A 12546-nucleotide genomic window follows, 5' to 3' on the forward strand; every position below is an offset into this window, starting at 1 on the left:
TATTTAGTTTAGATCCTCGAAATACCATAATTTTTCTGGAGTTGCCGAACGGAAATAATTCTCCACCCGGTCTGCCACACGGTCCGGCGAGAACCCAAAGTACTCGTACGCGGCCTGTCCCGGCAGCGACTTGCCAAACGTGTGCATGCTGTAGCCCGCCGTCGCGTACCTCTCCCACCCGTTCACGGCGTAGCTTTCCACCACCACGGACGGAATCTCGCCGCGCAGCAGCACGCTCTGCTTGTACTCGGTGCTCTGCCGCTCAAACAGCTGTGTGCACGGGAAGCTAACCACTCTGGTCCGGATACCGCGTCCGGCCAATTTTTCGGCCGCTTTCAGTGCCAACTGCAGGTCAGAACCCGTAGCCAGCAGCTGCAGCTGCGGTTTTGTCTCCGGCTTCACCACGTAGGCCCCCAGGGCGACCTTATCCCGGGAAGTGACGCCCAGCTGTGGCAGTGCCTGACGAGACAGCGAAATGAGGCTCGGGCCGTGCTTGAAGTCCATGGCAGCTTCCCACGCGCCGGCGGTCTCCTCAGAGTCTGCCGGCCGCAAATACAGCGTGTTAGGCAGCGCGCGGTAAAACGCCGGCAGCGCTATCGGCTGGTGAGTTGGCCCGTCCTCGCCCGTTCCGATAGAGTCGTGTGTGGCGACGTGGATCGTCTGCAACTCCTGCAGAGCGCCCATCCGCACGGCGGGAGCAGCATACAGGTAGAACATGAAGAAAGTGGATGTCACCGGGACAAACGTGCCTCTGTTGTAGGCGGCGAGGCCGTTGGCTATGGCCGCCATCGCGTGTTCGCGGATCCCGTAATGGATGTAGCGGCCCGAATAATCGCCGCCCAGACCGCAACTGGTCTGCAGCTGAGGCTTCTGGAAGTCCCGTGCACCAGGCCAGCTCACGTGCACAGACGGTGTGAGGTCGGCCGTGCCGGCGATGATCGTGTCGATCGCCTTGGCGAGCGGCGCGAAAACGAGACCGCTGCTCTTTCTGGTTGGTGTCGGGCCTGAAGGGAACTCTGTTGGAATGTGTTTTTTCCAGTCGGAAGGTAGCTTGCCCGCCACGCGGCGCGCAAACTCGGCCGCCAGCTCAGGGTACTGCTCCGTATACTTGGCCACCTTTTCCTGCCACGCCCGCTCGCTGTGCTGGCCGCGCGGAACGCAGTCGCTGAAGAACTCGTACACCTCCTGCGGCACGTGGAAGCGCAGGTCGGGGTCCAGGCCGTTCTTCACCTTGAGCTGTCTCACGTTGTCCTCGCCGAGCGCTGCTCCATGAGCGGACGCCTGGCCCTGGTTGAGCGCTCCGTAGCCGATCACGGTGTGGACGTTGATGAGCACGGGGCGGTCGGAGATCCGCTTGGCGCGGTCGATGGCGCCCACAATAGCCTCGACGTCCTCCGAGCCGTTGACCACGTCGAGCACGGCCCACTCGCACGCCCGAAATTTCGCCGCCACGTCCTCCGTGTTGGCCACGTCGGCGCTGCCGTCGCACGTGACCTGGTTGTTGTCGTAGAGCACAATCAGGTTGCCGAGACCAAGATGGCCGGCGAGCGAGATGGCCTCGAGCCCGACGCCTTCCTGCAGACACGCGTCGCCGACAATGCAGAAAATCGAGTTGTCCACCACGTCGTAGCCTGGCCTGTTGTACGTGGCGGCAAGATTTTTGGACGCAATGGAGAGGCCGACCGCGTTGGCAATGCCCTGGCCGAGCGGGCCCGTCGTCACTTCAATGCCGGGGTGCTCAATCTCCGGGTGGCCCGGACAGAACGAGTCTGGACGGTCCGAGTGGTACGTTTTCAGCTGTTCCATGGTCATGTGCTTGTAGCCCGACAGGTGCAGAAACACGTACTGGAACAGGCATGTGTGGCCGTTGGAGAGCACGAAACGGTCTCTGTTGAAGAAATCCGGGTTGCTGGGAGAGTAGTTCATGGCGTATTTCCACAAAGCCACGCCCATGGCGGCCATGCCCATGGCTCCGCCGGGATGGCCGCCCCCGTAGTGCTGGACGAGGTCTGCGATGAGGCAGCGGAAACTGCTGAGCACAAGCTGGTGGGTCTGAGAGTTGTCGGTCGTCATTCGCGTTCCAGCAGGCCAGATCGGTGCTATTTATCTGGGGTCCTGGCTGCGCTCAAAATTACCCAATACGGAAGGCTACGCGGGGAGCTAAACAAAACTGCGGCAGATATTGCTAAGCTGAAACGTACACACCTGACTCCACCATCTCGACCTCCGCTTTATTGGCGGTCTTGTCGGCAACAAGCGCATAGTCGTCTTCGAGCGCATCGTTCCAGAACAGGTGCACCTTCTCCCCCACAAACATGCGGTCGATTTTTTCGAGCGGGAGGTTTTTCGTTTCTGGGTAGAAGAAATAAATCATCGGCAAGAAGCAGAAATTGAACACGCAGAAGTAGATGTACGTTTTGTAGCCTATGTTGGCAACGCTCGACGGCGTGATTTCAACGACCAGAAACGTGAAAATCCAGTTGCTGGCAGAGCCCAGCGCCGCAGCCTTCGTACGGATCGCCAGAGGCGCGTACTCGGCTGGGAGCAGCCACGGAATGGCAAGCAGACCGACGGAGAAAAAGAAATTGAACATAAACAGCATCACGGTGGCCACTATTCCGCACGCCGTGTTGCCGTTCGAGACCGTGCCGGCCAGGATCGCCATGCACGAGCCCTGTCCGATCACGGCAAACATCATGAGCTTGCGGCGACCGACTCTGTCGAGCAACCAAATCGGGAGCAGCGACGAGACAAAGTACGCGATTCCGTTGAACCCAGACATCAGCAGCGCCAGGTTGTGGTCCATGCCGACGGACTCCTCGAAGATGCTCGTGGCGTAGTACGTAATCAGGTTGATTCCCGAGAGTTGCTGCATGAACTGCGAAAACATGCCCAAAAAGGTACGCCAGAAAAAGCGTTGCCGTCCGTTGGAGAAGACAGCGGCAAAGCCCACACTTGCGGACTCGCGTTCCTCGGCGAGGGCCTCGTTGATCTGCTCGATCTCGCGCGCCACGCTCGGGTCGTCGTCGGTTATTTGTTCGGCGTTGGACATCGTCAGATGGATAACCTGCTTGGCCTCTGCGTGGCGATCGTGGGCGATCAGCCACCGCGGCGACTCGGGCAGGAACATCACGCCGGCCAGCGTGAACAGCGCAAACAGAATCTGCAGCGAAATTGGGAACCGGAACTGGGCCTCGCTGTCAACATAACTCATGCCGTAGTCGACCCAGTATGACGTCATAACTCCAAAAATATTGATTGCCAGCTCTATGGACAGCTCGCGGCCCCTGTTGTGGGCTTTGCAGATTTCCGAGTGCCACACGGGGATCGTAGCCGTGTTCATGCCGTTTCCCAGGCCGGCGACTATCCGCCCCACAATCAGCTGCGGCACGCCGTACGCAGAGGTCTGGATTGCTGCTCCGATTGACAGAATTATGCACCCTACCATGATGCTCCAGCGTCTGCCGAGCTGCTCGCCAAGCGCAAAGCTGAACAGCGCGCCAAAGAAACATCCAATCTCGTAGATGGCCACCACGGTGCCCTGGAGCGACGAGCTGCCGTGGCCTGTGTCCGTCGTGTCGATCGACGGGAACTGGTGCGTGAACGCGGCACCCGTCAAAAGGCCCGACATCACGCCCTGGTCAAACCCAAAGAGCAGGAAACCCGCGCCAGAGGCGATGGTGACTCCCCATTGCAAGTTGCGGCCTTTCAATCCCAGATACATTCTTGGTGACACAGGGCTCCCAGCCGTCCATATATACCAAGGCCGGGTGTAATGCGGGGTGCATGCATTAGATTTACACCTATTGTTCGAACTGGAAAAATTACGCGGCCCCACAATGCGGCCCCCGCATCGATTACCGCAAATGTGAAACAGTGCTATAAATACAGCATTAGTTTGCTCTCTTGGTGCACCATGACATATAAGTCTTACAACCCTCTCGCCACCATCACTGACCCTGCTCCCGCCTCGCCGTCCTCCGTTAAGGCGGGCCTGGACCTGAGAAACAGGACCTACCTCGTCACCGGCGGCGCCCGTGGCCTCGGCCTGAGCCTTATCACGGCCATTCTCGAGGCAGGCGGCAGCGCAGTGGCTCTGGACCTGCTGCCAGAGCCCCTCACCGAAGAGTGGGCCGCCGCGCAGGCGCTCGCCAAGGAAAGCGGCGGGTCCCTCTCGTTCAACACGCTCGACGTCACCAGTGAGCCTGCCGTCGAGCTGCTGCTGCCCCGGCTTGCTCAGGAGGCCGCCCAGGCAGGCAGACCGATCCACGGCCTGGTGAACTGCGCCGGCATCAACCAGAAGCTGCCGGCCATCGAGTACCCCGTCGAGCTGTACCGCAAGATCGTCGACATCAACTTTGTGGGCTCGTTCATCATGGCCAAGCACACGGCCAAGATCCTGGTGGCAGAACGGACGCCGGGCTCGATTGTGCTGATTGGCTCGATGTCCGGCATTATCGCGAACCGCGGGCTCGAAAACACGGCGTACAACACGTCCAAGGCCGCCGTGCTGCAGCTCGCGCGGTCGCTGTGCCAGGAGTGGGGCCAGTACGGCATCCGCATCAACACCATCTCTCCCGGTTATATCATAACTGCCATGACCCAGGAGCTGCTGGACGTGGAACCCGAGCTGTACGAGACCTGGATGCGCGGCGCCATGCTCAACCGGCTGGGCGCGCCCGAAGACTTCAAGACGGCCGCCGTGTTCCTGCTCGGCGACGGCTCGCGGTTCATGACGGGCTCTGACCTTAGAATTGACGGCGGCCACTGTGCCGGTGCATAGACTGAAAACTGCTATAACTGCATGGCTGTGCAACTTTATTATTATCTGTAAAAAAAAGACATTTCCATGTCTTGGCTTAATGTCCACCTCCAGCTGGCCTTCTGGTCGATTCTCGGCTTCATGGCCCGAGAAGGACTCACCAGGCTCACCTTCTACTCGAACTCGTACATCAACCCGAACTACAAGTTGTCCGGCTCGTGCATCTGGTCGAACTTCACCGCCTGCCTGTTCATCGCTCTAATCAACCAGTACGACCAGGGCTGGCAGACGCTGCTGCCGGACGAGAAGACACAAACCAAAAAATCGCTCGTGCTCTATACCGCCCTCACCACCGGCTTTGTCGGCAGTTTCTCAAGCTTCTCGGCCCTGGCCATGGAGATGCTCGCCAAAACACTGGATATTCTCAACATAGACAGCAAGCTGCCGAACCACGGCTACGGAGTCATGGAGTTTTTCTCCGTTGCATTCACACAGATGGGCGTCTCCATGGTCGGCTACCACCTGGGCTCCGACCTTGCCGCTTTTCTGACCAGGTTTGGCGACGCATGGGGACTCGGCCACAGAAAGTTCATCAAGCCTGTGCATAACTTTGAGCCGCTCACCATGGCGCTCGGAGTTATTGTGTGGGTCGCCAACCTCGTCCTCTGCTGCACTTTGCACAACCACCACTTCTGGAAAAAATCGTGGTCGTTCGGCATCGTCTTCGCGCCCTTTGGCTGCTTCGCCCGCTACCATCTCGCAAAACTCAACGCTCGCTCCTGGTTCCCCATCGGCACCTTCATCACCAACGTCACTGCATCTATTCTCCTCGCAATAATCTACCTTCTAATACACGGACAAACGAGCACGGGCGCGCCGCTGGTCACCGACCAGCTGCAGCTTGACGTGCTGGCCGCCCTGGGAACGGGTTTCTGCGGCGTGTACAGCACGCTGAGCACGTTTGTCAACGAGATTGTCGCACTCAAGAACGAAATTCGCCGAGCTATCTACTACACCGCCAGTCTCGTGGTGTCATTTCTCGTCATGCTGCTCATCCTGGGCTGCTACAGCTGGACAAAGGGGATCTCAGCCAACTAGAGCTTGTGCTCGCGCATAAACGACTCCACTAGCATAACCGTCTTCATGGCCATTCCGTGCGAATTCTGGTATCCAGCACCTGCGGCGCCGTAGTTGTGGACCACGCGGCCGACGCCAGGAATAACCTCCTTCTCGATCCGCGGCCCGCCTTTTCTGCCCGGTCTCAGGCCGCAGTGCACCTTGACGACGTCCAGGTCGCCGTGCGCAAACAGCTCCGGACAGTACTGGCGTGCACGGGCCACGGTCCGCTCAAAAAGACCTTCGTCCACGTCCGGCGTCCAGTCGTTCACGCGGAAACAGCCGCCAATGATGGTGCCGCCTTCTTTCCGTGGGAAAATGTACAGCGACTCGTCCTTGCTGGCACCGGGAATGTCCTTGACGGAAAGCATGTACGGACAGCTGTTGCGCGCGTGGATCACCTGGCCCTTGATCGGGAACACGTCCTTGTCCATCACGCCTCCAAGCTTGCTGGAGAGAAGCCCAGAGCAGTTCACAGTCACGTCAGCTTTGCCGTCTGTGAAATATCTCGCGGCATCTCCGATGTGGTGTAAATGTGCTCTGTGCAATTTAACACCCAGACCTAATAACTTCTGCAATAAATAGTGCAAATAGATTGGCACCGTGATTGCCACCGTCGTGTACTCGTGGCCGTACTCGACTCCGTCTGGCAGCTCCTCTTTGGAAAGAAGCCGGAATCCCTGCACAAAGTCTTTGAACCACGGCAGCTGTTTGGAGTTGAGAACGCGCTCCGTGCGTCTCACCACACTTGCACCAGAAACGTTGTCGGCCAGGTCGATGAACCGGTAATAACCAAGCTTGTCCCACTCCTTCATCTCGTAGTCCTCGTCCTGCGCAAAGCTCGACCAATTGGCGCCTGCAAAAGGACTGGTGTACTCGACGTCGACGTCGCCCGGCAGGTGCCGAGCCACTATCTGGACGCTGTGGCCTCTCTGTGCGAGCTCCAAGGCCGTGGTCATTCCAACCACGCCGCAACTGGCTGGTTAGCGGGGCCTTGCGCTGGTACGTACCCTATAACTATGATTTTCGCCATGTTGAGAAAAAAGCGATTTCGAAAACTTTGTTATCTGATGCAGTAAAATAGCCAGCCACCCCAACCCAATTTCAGTATGAGCTGCCCCGGAGCCCGGCTTCTAGCTGACAAGCACGGCTGCCGTCTCAGGACCCACCGGCGGCCACCTCGCTCTTCCGACCGAATTCAGGCGAAGCGTGGCGGCAGTCCCTTATCGCTTCCTAATCCGGCAGTTTTCCGCGATAAAAACCTCGTCCGCACCTTTTTCAACTATGCTTTTCTCTCTTTTCCTGAGCGCCCATGCGCTCGCGGCACACGTGCCACTGGACCAGGTGGCCGTCCAGGGACTTACAGACGTGTCTTCCGCGCTCGTCAAAAAATACGAGGACACCAAAATCAAGTTTCTCGAGGACTACTATAGAGTAGAGCAGCACAACGCTCTCGTTTTCTCCGCCGATATCCAGCTTCCCGACGACCTGGCCTACATTGCGTCCCAGCAGGTCGAGTACAGAGACCCGGACGACACGTCCGACCTGTATCCCGGCAAAAGCGACAGATACAACGGCATCTCGCAGGCCGGCTACCTGACCTACGGCCATCTTCCAATGGAGACGCACTGTTTCGACCCCGAAAAGCTGGCCGAGCTGGAACTCGACATTGTTGTTCTCGGAGCCCCCTTCGACACGGGCATCTCGTACAAGCCGGGCTCGCGGTTCGGACCAGACGCTATCAGACAGGGCACAAGAAAGTTTGCTCCCGCGTACTCTCCGTACAGGGAAGGATTCAATGTCTGGAACAACTGGGCCAAAATCGTGGACTGCGGCAACGTCCCGATGACGCCGCTGGACAACAGGATCGCTCTGGACCAGCTGTATCGGTCCGAAAGAGCCATTCTGAACCACTCGACCACGAAATCCAATCCTGGAAAATACCCCCGGTTCCTCACTCTCGGAGGCGACCATACCATCAGTTACTCGGGAATCCGCGCTGCTCACGAGAAGTTCGGCAAAGTCAGCGTTCTGCATTTCGACGCCCATCTCGACACCGTCAATCCGTACTATATGAACCCAAACGTGACCGAGTATGCTGCGCTGAACCACGGCACGTATTTATACTGGGCCCACAGAAAAGGCTGGACTGCCGGCAACAATATCCACGCCGGACTGAGAGGATGGTACGAGAACAGAGGAGACCCTGGCCGGGACTACTCGGAGTCGAAGTTCGCCAAGATCATGGCCAGAGACGTGGATAAAATTGGTGTCCAGGGCATAATAGACAAAATTAAGCAAAGACTGGGCAACTCGCCGGTGTACATCAGCTTTGACATTGACGTTCTGGACCCGCCGTCTGCCCCTGGTACGGGGTCTCTAGAGCCAGGCGGATGGTCTTCCAGAGAGCTGCTGGAGATTATCGACGGTCTGGCAGGACTGTATGTGGTCGGCGCTGACGTAACAGAGGTCTCTCCATGGGGCGACTCCACCAACGACGTGACCTCTATCATGGCAGGAGAGGTGGCCCGGTCGATCCTGGGACTGATGGTGCTTACCCCGGTCGGGCAACGGTCAGTTTTGAGCCGTTGACCGGGGTGCTGTCCAAAGTGTTGCTCGATCTGTTCAGCTATATAGACGATTTATAGTTGCCTTTGGTGTAGGAATAATTCCACTGAGAGATACAGGGGTGTGTCCAGAACGTTGTTATCTGGTTGTACGCATGCCTGGTTATGCGAATATGCGATTCAGTGGTGTTGAAAAGGACCGGTGGACAAAAACAGCTATTATATTCACTTGCTCAACTGGGTAGGGCTTGCACCTTGGGTTTAACTGTCACTTGCTGTTTGTTTGGCAGAGCTTCTTCACGCTTTCATTTGGAAAGACATCCCAGAAAATGCGCAAATTGTCCCCGTTGCACAGTACCCGAGGTAATCAAGCAGGCCTGCCACCGCTCCATGGGAGCAGTACTAGATATTTTGGTCACGTGACTTGGACAAGAGACTCGTTCTGGAACTTCTCGATGAAGGTGGTTGTGTTTGATTCTTGATTTCAGTTTGTGCTTTCAAGGGGTTAAGGATCGTACTCATTGAGTAGGACATTGTAGAGGCAGGTTCTTGCACTGAGATTAATAATGGCCAAGGTTTAAAAATGGGGGCAATTTACAAACGGAACAAAAAAGACCGCTAAAGAGTTTGGACAAATACCAGGAAAGCCTCTTTTCACGCCTTTAGGGAAGAAATGAGCGTTCAGAGTTTTCCGTATTGGCTCACAAGTGTAAGATGCATGTAATTAAATGTATTGATCTATTGCAAGACTCAAAAGACGTGTCGACATGGACCTATCTGCGTTGGCCTGCCTCAACCCAGCTAGGGGAAACAGTCACTATCTATAGCGCCTGGCATCTCTCCAGTGCATATCTGAGCTGGAAACATGATGCTATCATAGTCATTGCGCGAGACAGCAGACTGAAAATGCGTTGGAACGATCGTAACCAAAGCTCTGGATGGACCGCATTAGGATACGGATTGCAGCGGTGTAGATTATCACACACGTTCGAGGTGCACAAAGCAAGCTGATGAAAATTCACACTCTATTGGATTCTAGATGGATTATCCTGAATCTCGCCAGCAAAAAGTGACGATTGAAAAGTATGCGGACTTTGACAGTCAAAGTGTCTTGTTATTTGTCCATTGAGTACATGTTGAGAAATCCTATGATGACGTCATTCAGACCACCTTCATCAGCTCCAAATTTCAGCCTGCCATTGCTATCACCATTATTTATTTCCTCTGCAAAATAGCATGAATAGATGACAAACGGTGAAAAATCATACCAGAATCATCAGCTGAGTACGTATCAGTGTGACGCATTCATAGTGTTATCAGAGTGGAGAGCTTCGCGGGATTTGATAAACTCACTCAGCTCCTCTCTCAACCACTGGGCTTCCTTCTCCATCACCTCCATAGACCTTGGTTTGCGGTCCTCGTCCCTGGCAACCTGCATTTTCTTCAGTGCAGTCCGGAAGAAGCTGTTGAGATCCTGTTCGTGCGACTCCAGCAGTTCATAAATCCCGTCTCCATAACCGTCGTTCAAATACCGTGGAATTATATGGGTGTGCACATGGGGCACGGACTGTCCAGCAGCAACACCATCTTGCATGGCCAGATTCAGAGAGTCGGCCTTGTACACTTTCTCAATAAAGCTGTGGATCAACTGCACAGTCATGATATAGTCCACGCTTTCCTCGGGCGAGAGGTCTTTAAGTCGCGGAACTACCCTCAAGGGAACGACCAGCACATGTCCGGGAACAATTGGTTTGAGGTTGACCAGAGCAAAGGTGAATTTGGATTTGTAGAACACCTGGCTTGTGACGGGAAACTTGTAGAAGAAGATCTTCGACATCCAGTGGGTGTTTTGTTCTAGCGGGATAATAAATAAATTAAATAAATTAAATTGTTCGGATCTACTCAAATTAATGTCAAAAGATCAATAAAATGTAGCATTACGTAAGGGGCGAAATTGCAGACAGCGTAGTCGCAACCGTTTCGTCAATTGGGCGTCTCTAGCAAGTAGATCGAGTATGTGAGTCATTACGACAATGATGAAGATTAGAACCAAATCAAGCTATTTAAATGGTTAATATTGGGTTTACCTAGTTTATTTAATAGTACATCTATCATTACTATTGTATGGAAAAACGGTCTTTTATCCGCTCAGCCATGGTAGCAAAAGGTTGACTCGGGCAGGCTGGGTCTATGCGTTGCACCATCGTAGGTGCAGCAGATGGCAAAAAGACGCTGTGCTAAGATTCATTCAAGCATGCAGTAAAACTTTTATCACATAGTACGTTTATGTCCAAGACCTAGCTGATTCAGATTTTTGGGTGTCTTTTTGACGAACCTGAGTTCTTCACAAATGGGACATTTTACTCAGGTCAAACGTCTTTGCTTTTGTGCTGCTTACATGAATATCACAAGATCATGTAAGTTTCAATCAGTCAAAAAGGATTACGTACTAGGACTAATCTTTCATTCAATCTGGGCTACCTTGTCGTTGTCAACTTGATCTGGACAACCCATCAGATGTGATTCGCCGACAATGCCTCAAAGGAAGAAAACTAAAGAGCTGCATCACCTGCAAAAAAACTGCTACTGAATTTCCAATCTACACCCTCATCTTTTTCTAAAATAAATGCAAAATAAATTATTCTATGTTGCATGAGTATAAACCATTACGAGGTGCTGGAGATTTCCAGAAACGCAACCGATGCTGAGATCAAAAAATCGTACCGACGGCTGGCGCTGAAGTTTCATCCGGACAAGAACAAGAGCGCGTCGGCGGAGGAAAAGTTCAAGCAAATCAACGACAGCTACGGCGTTCTGTCAGACCCAGTCAAGAAGGCCGAATTTGATAGAACTTATCCACCACGAACGACGCACAACTACTCTTTCACACCCAAGGCCTCGAAACAGCCCTCAGCGTACGACGAGTACGAGCGCGCAAGACGACAGTTTGAGGAGTTCAAGAAGAGACAACAGCAGGAACGGAAGGCTCGCGAGGAGGCTCATAAAAAGCAGGCGGACGACTGGGCAAACAAGTGGAACTACACGGACAGTTTTTACCATTACAGCAGATATTCCTCCGACCGTCACGAAACACACAGACAGTATACTCAAGAAAGCCATTCAAGTAACGGCTCCAACGGGTGGCGAAAGACCAGCTCCTCCTATTCGTTCACTCCCGGAGAAAAAACGTATCCTGGGTCAATGCCCAAGACGGAAAAACCAAGCAAATGGACGGACAAGGAGCAGAAGCCGCGGATGAGCACAGATTTCGCGGATATTCTCAAAGATTTCAGCACGCCAGAGTTTAAATTTGGAGGCAGCAGTGGTCCCGAAGCTGCCTCGTTCAACGGGACTCCCGAGGACCCCATAATACTCGACAGCGGGACAAAAGAGGACCCCATTGTGGTGGACGACCCGCCTTCGCATACACATAGCCCCAAGAAGCCCAAACAGCGGTTCTGGAAGCCCAGCTCGCATCAGCGGTTTACAAATAGAACGGCCATGGAGGAGGAGGGAGAACAGAGAGCGCACAAGGCACAGATGGAAGACGCTGACGATGAGAGGTTCAAAATACGTGTGGATAACGTTCCTCCCTTTACTCAGACAAACGGCAATTTCAACATGTCGGCTATGGGAGAGAGCCTTGGGGTGGACGCTGACATGAGCGTGGACGAGGAAAAAGACATGCAATCCGAGGAACCGGAAGCAAACGTGCCTCCTCTTACATTATCGGATCTCCAGTGCAACGAGGCAGATATAGTCCACATCTCTCCGCCGCCTTTCCCCGAGTTTGGGCTGGCCACGCGCGAGCAGCTGCAGCACCGCATGCAAGAGTACCTGATCCAGGTCTTCAATTACCAGCACTTAATGGCCAAATACCACCAGGCACGACAGGAAGCCAACGCTAGGTGCATGGACCGAATAGTGGCGAACAAGGCCAATTTCCAGACGTATTTGCAGAGTTGTCGGTTTGACGAGGTGCTGAATAGTGCGCAAACGCAGTTTCTGCAAGGACACGCCGAGGTGTTGCAACGATACGAGCTCGAACTGTCCAAGTACGCCTGAGCGACCCGGTGCACGGGTGTGTACTATAATAATAAT

At 54.5% G+C, this 12546-nt stretch overlaps 6 protein-coding genes across 6 annotated transcripts; 2 read left to right on the forward strand and 4 right to left on the reverse strand.

Annotated features, from left to right (window-relative positions):
* Window positions 1-3: 3 nt before the first annotated feature.
* KL928_003594 (uncharacterized protein) lies at window positions 4-2073 on the reverse strand (the record flags this gene model as incomplete). The annotated part of the gene is made up of 1 exon (XM_043204198.1): window positions 4-2073. One exon carries the CDS (start codon window positions 2071-2073, stop codon window positions 4-6), a length of 2070 nt encoding a protein of 689 aa, XP_043059036.1.
* Window positions 2074-2185: 112 nt separating this feature from the next.
* On the reverse strand, window positions 2186-5518 carry KL928_003595 (uncharacterized protein; the record flags this gene model as incomplete). Its single annotated transcript, XM_043204199.1, has 2 exons — window positions 2186-5018; window positions 5178-5518. 2 exons carry the CDS (start codon window positions 5516-5518, stop codon window positions 2186-2188), a joined length of 3174 nt encoding a protein of 1057 aa, XP_043059037.1.
* A 338-nt stretch (window positions 5519-5856) lies between these two features.
* Window positions 5857-6837, reverse strand: KL928_003596 (uncharacterized protein; the record flags this gene model as incomplete). The annotated part of the gene is made up of 1 exon (XM_043204200.1): window positions 5857-6837. The coding sequence occupies one exon, from the start codon at window positions 6835-6837 to the stop codon at window positions 5857-5859; it is 981 nt and encodes a 326-aa protein (XP_043059038.1).
* Window positions 6838-6987: 150 nt separating this feature from the next.
* On the forward strand, window positions 6988-8470 carry KL928_003597 (uncharacterized protein; the record flags this gene model as incomplete). The annotated part of the gene is made up of 2 exons (XM_043204201.1): window positions 6988-7143; window positions 7235-8470. 2 exons carry the CDS (start codon window positions 6988-6990, stop codon window positions 8468-8470), a joined length of 1392 nt encoding a protein of 463 aa, XP_043059039.1.
* Window positions 8471-9736: 1266 nt separating this feature from the next.
* KL928_003598 (uncharacterized protein) lies at window positions 9737-10282 on the reverse strand (the record flags this gene model as incomplete). Its single annotated transcript, XM_043204202.1, has 1 exon — window positions 9737-10282. One exon carries the CDS (start codon window positions 10280-10282, stop codon window positions 9737-9739), a length of 546 nt encoding a protein of 181 aa, XP_043059040.1.
* Window positions 10283-11097: 815 nt separating this feature from the next.
* KL928_003599 (uncharacterized protein) lies at window positions 11098-12510 on the forward strand (the record flags this gene model as incomplete). The annotated part of the gene is made up of 1 exon (XM_043204203.1): window positions 11098-12510. The coding sequence occupies one exon, from the start codon at window positions 11098-11100 to the stop codon at window positions 12508-12510; it is 1413 nt and encodes a 470-aa protein (XP_043059041.1).
* Between the last annotated feature and the right edge of the window lie 36 nt (window positions 12511-12546).

This window comes from Ogataea angusta (assembly GCF_019207475.1).
Source record: "Ogataea angusta isolate 61-244 chromosome Unknown 61-244_NODE_7_length_650817_cov_90.064852, whole genome shotgun sequence".
NCBI classification, from domain to species: domain Eukaryota; kingdom Fungi; phylum Ascomycota; class Pichiomycetes; order Pichiales; family Pichiaceae; genus Ogataea; species Ogataea angusta.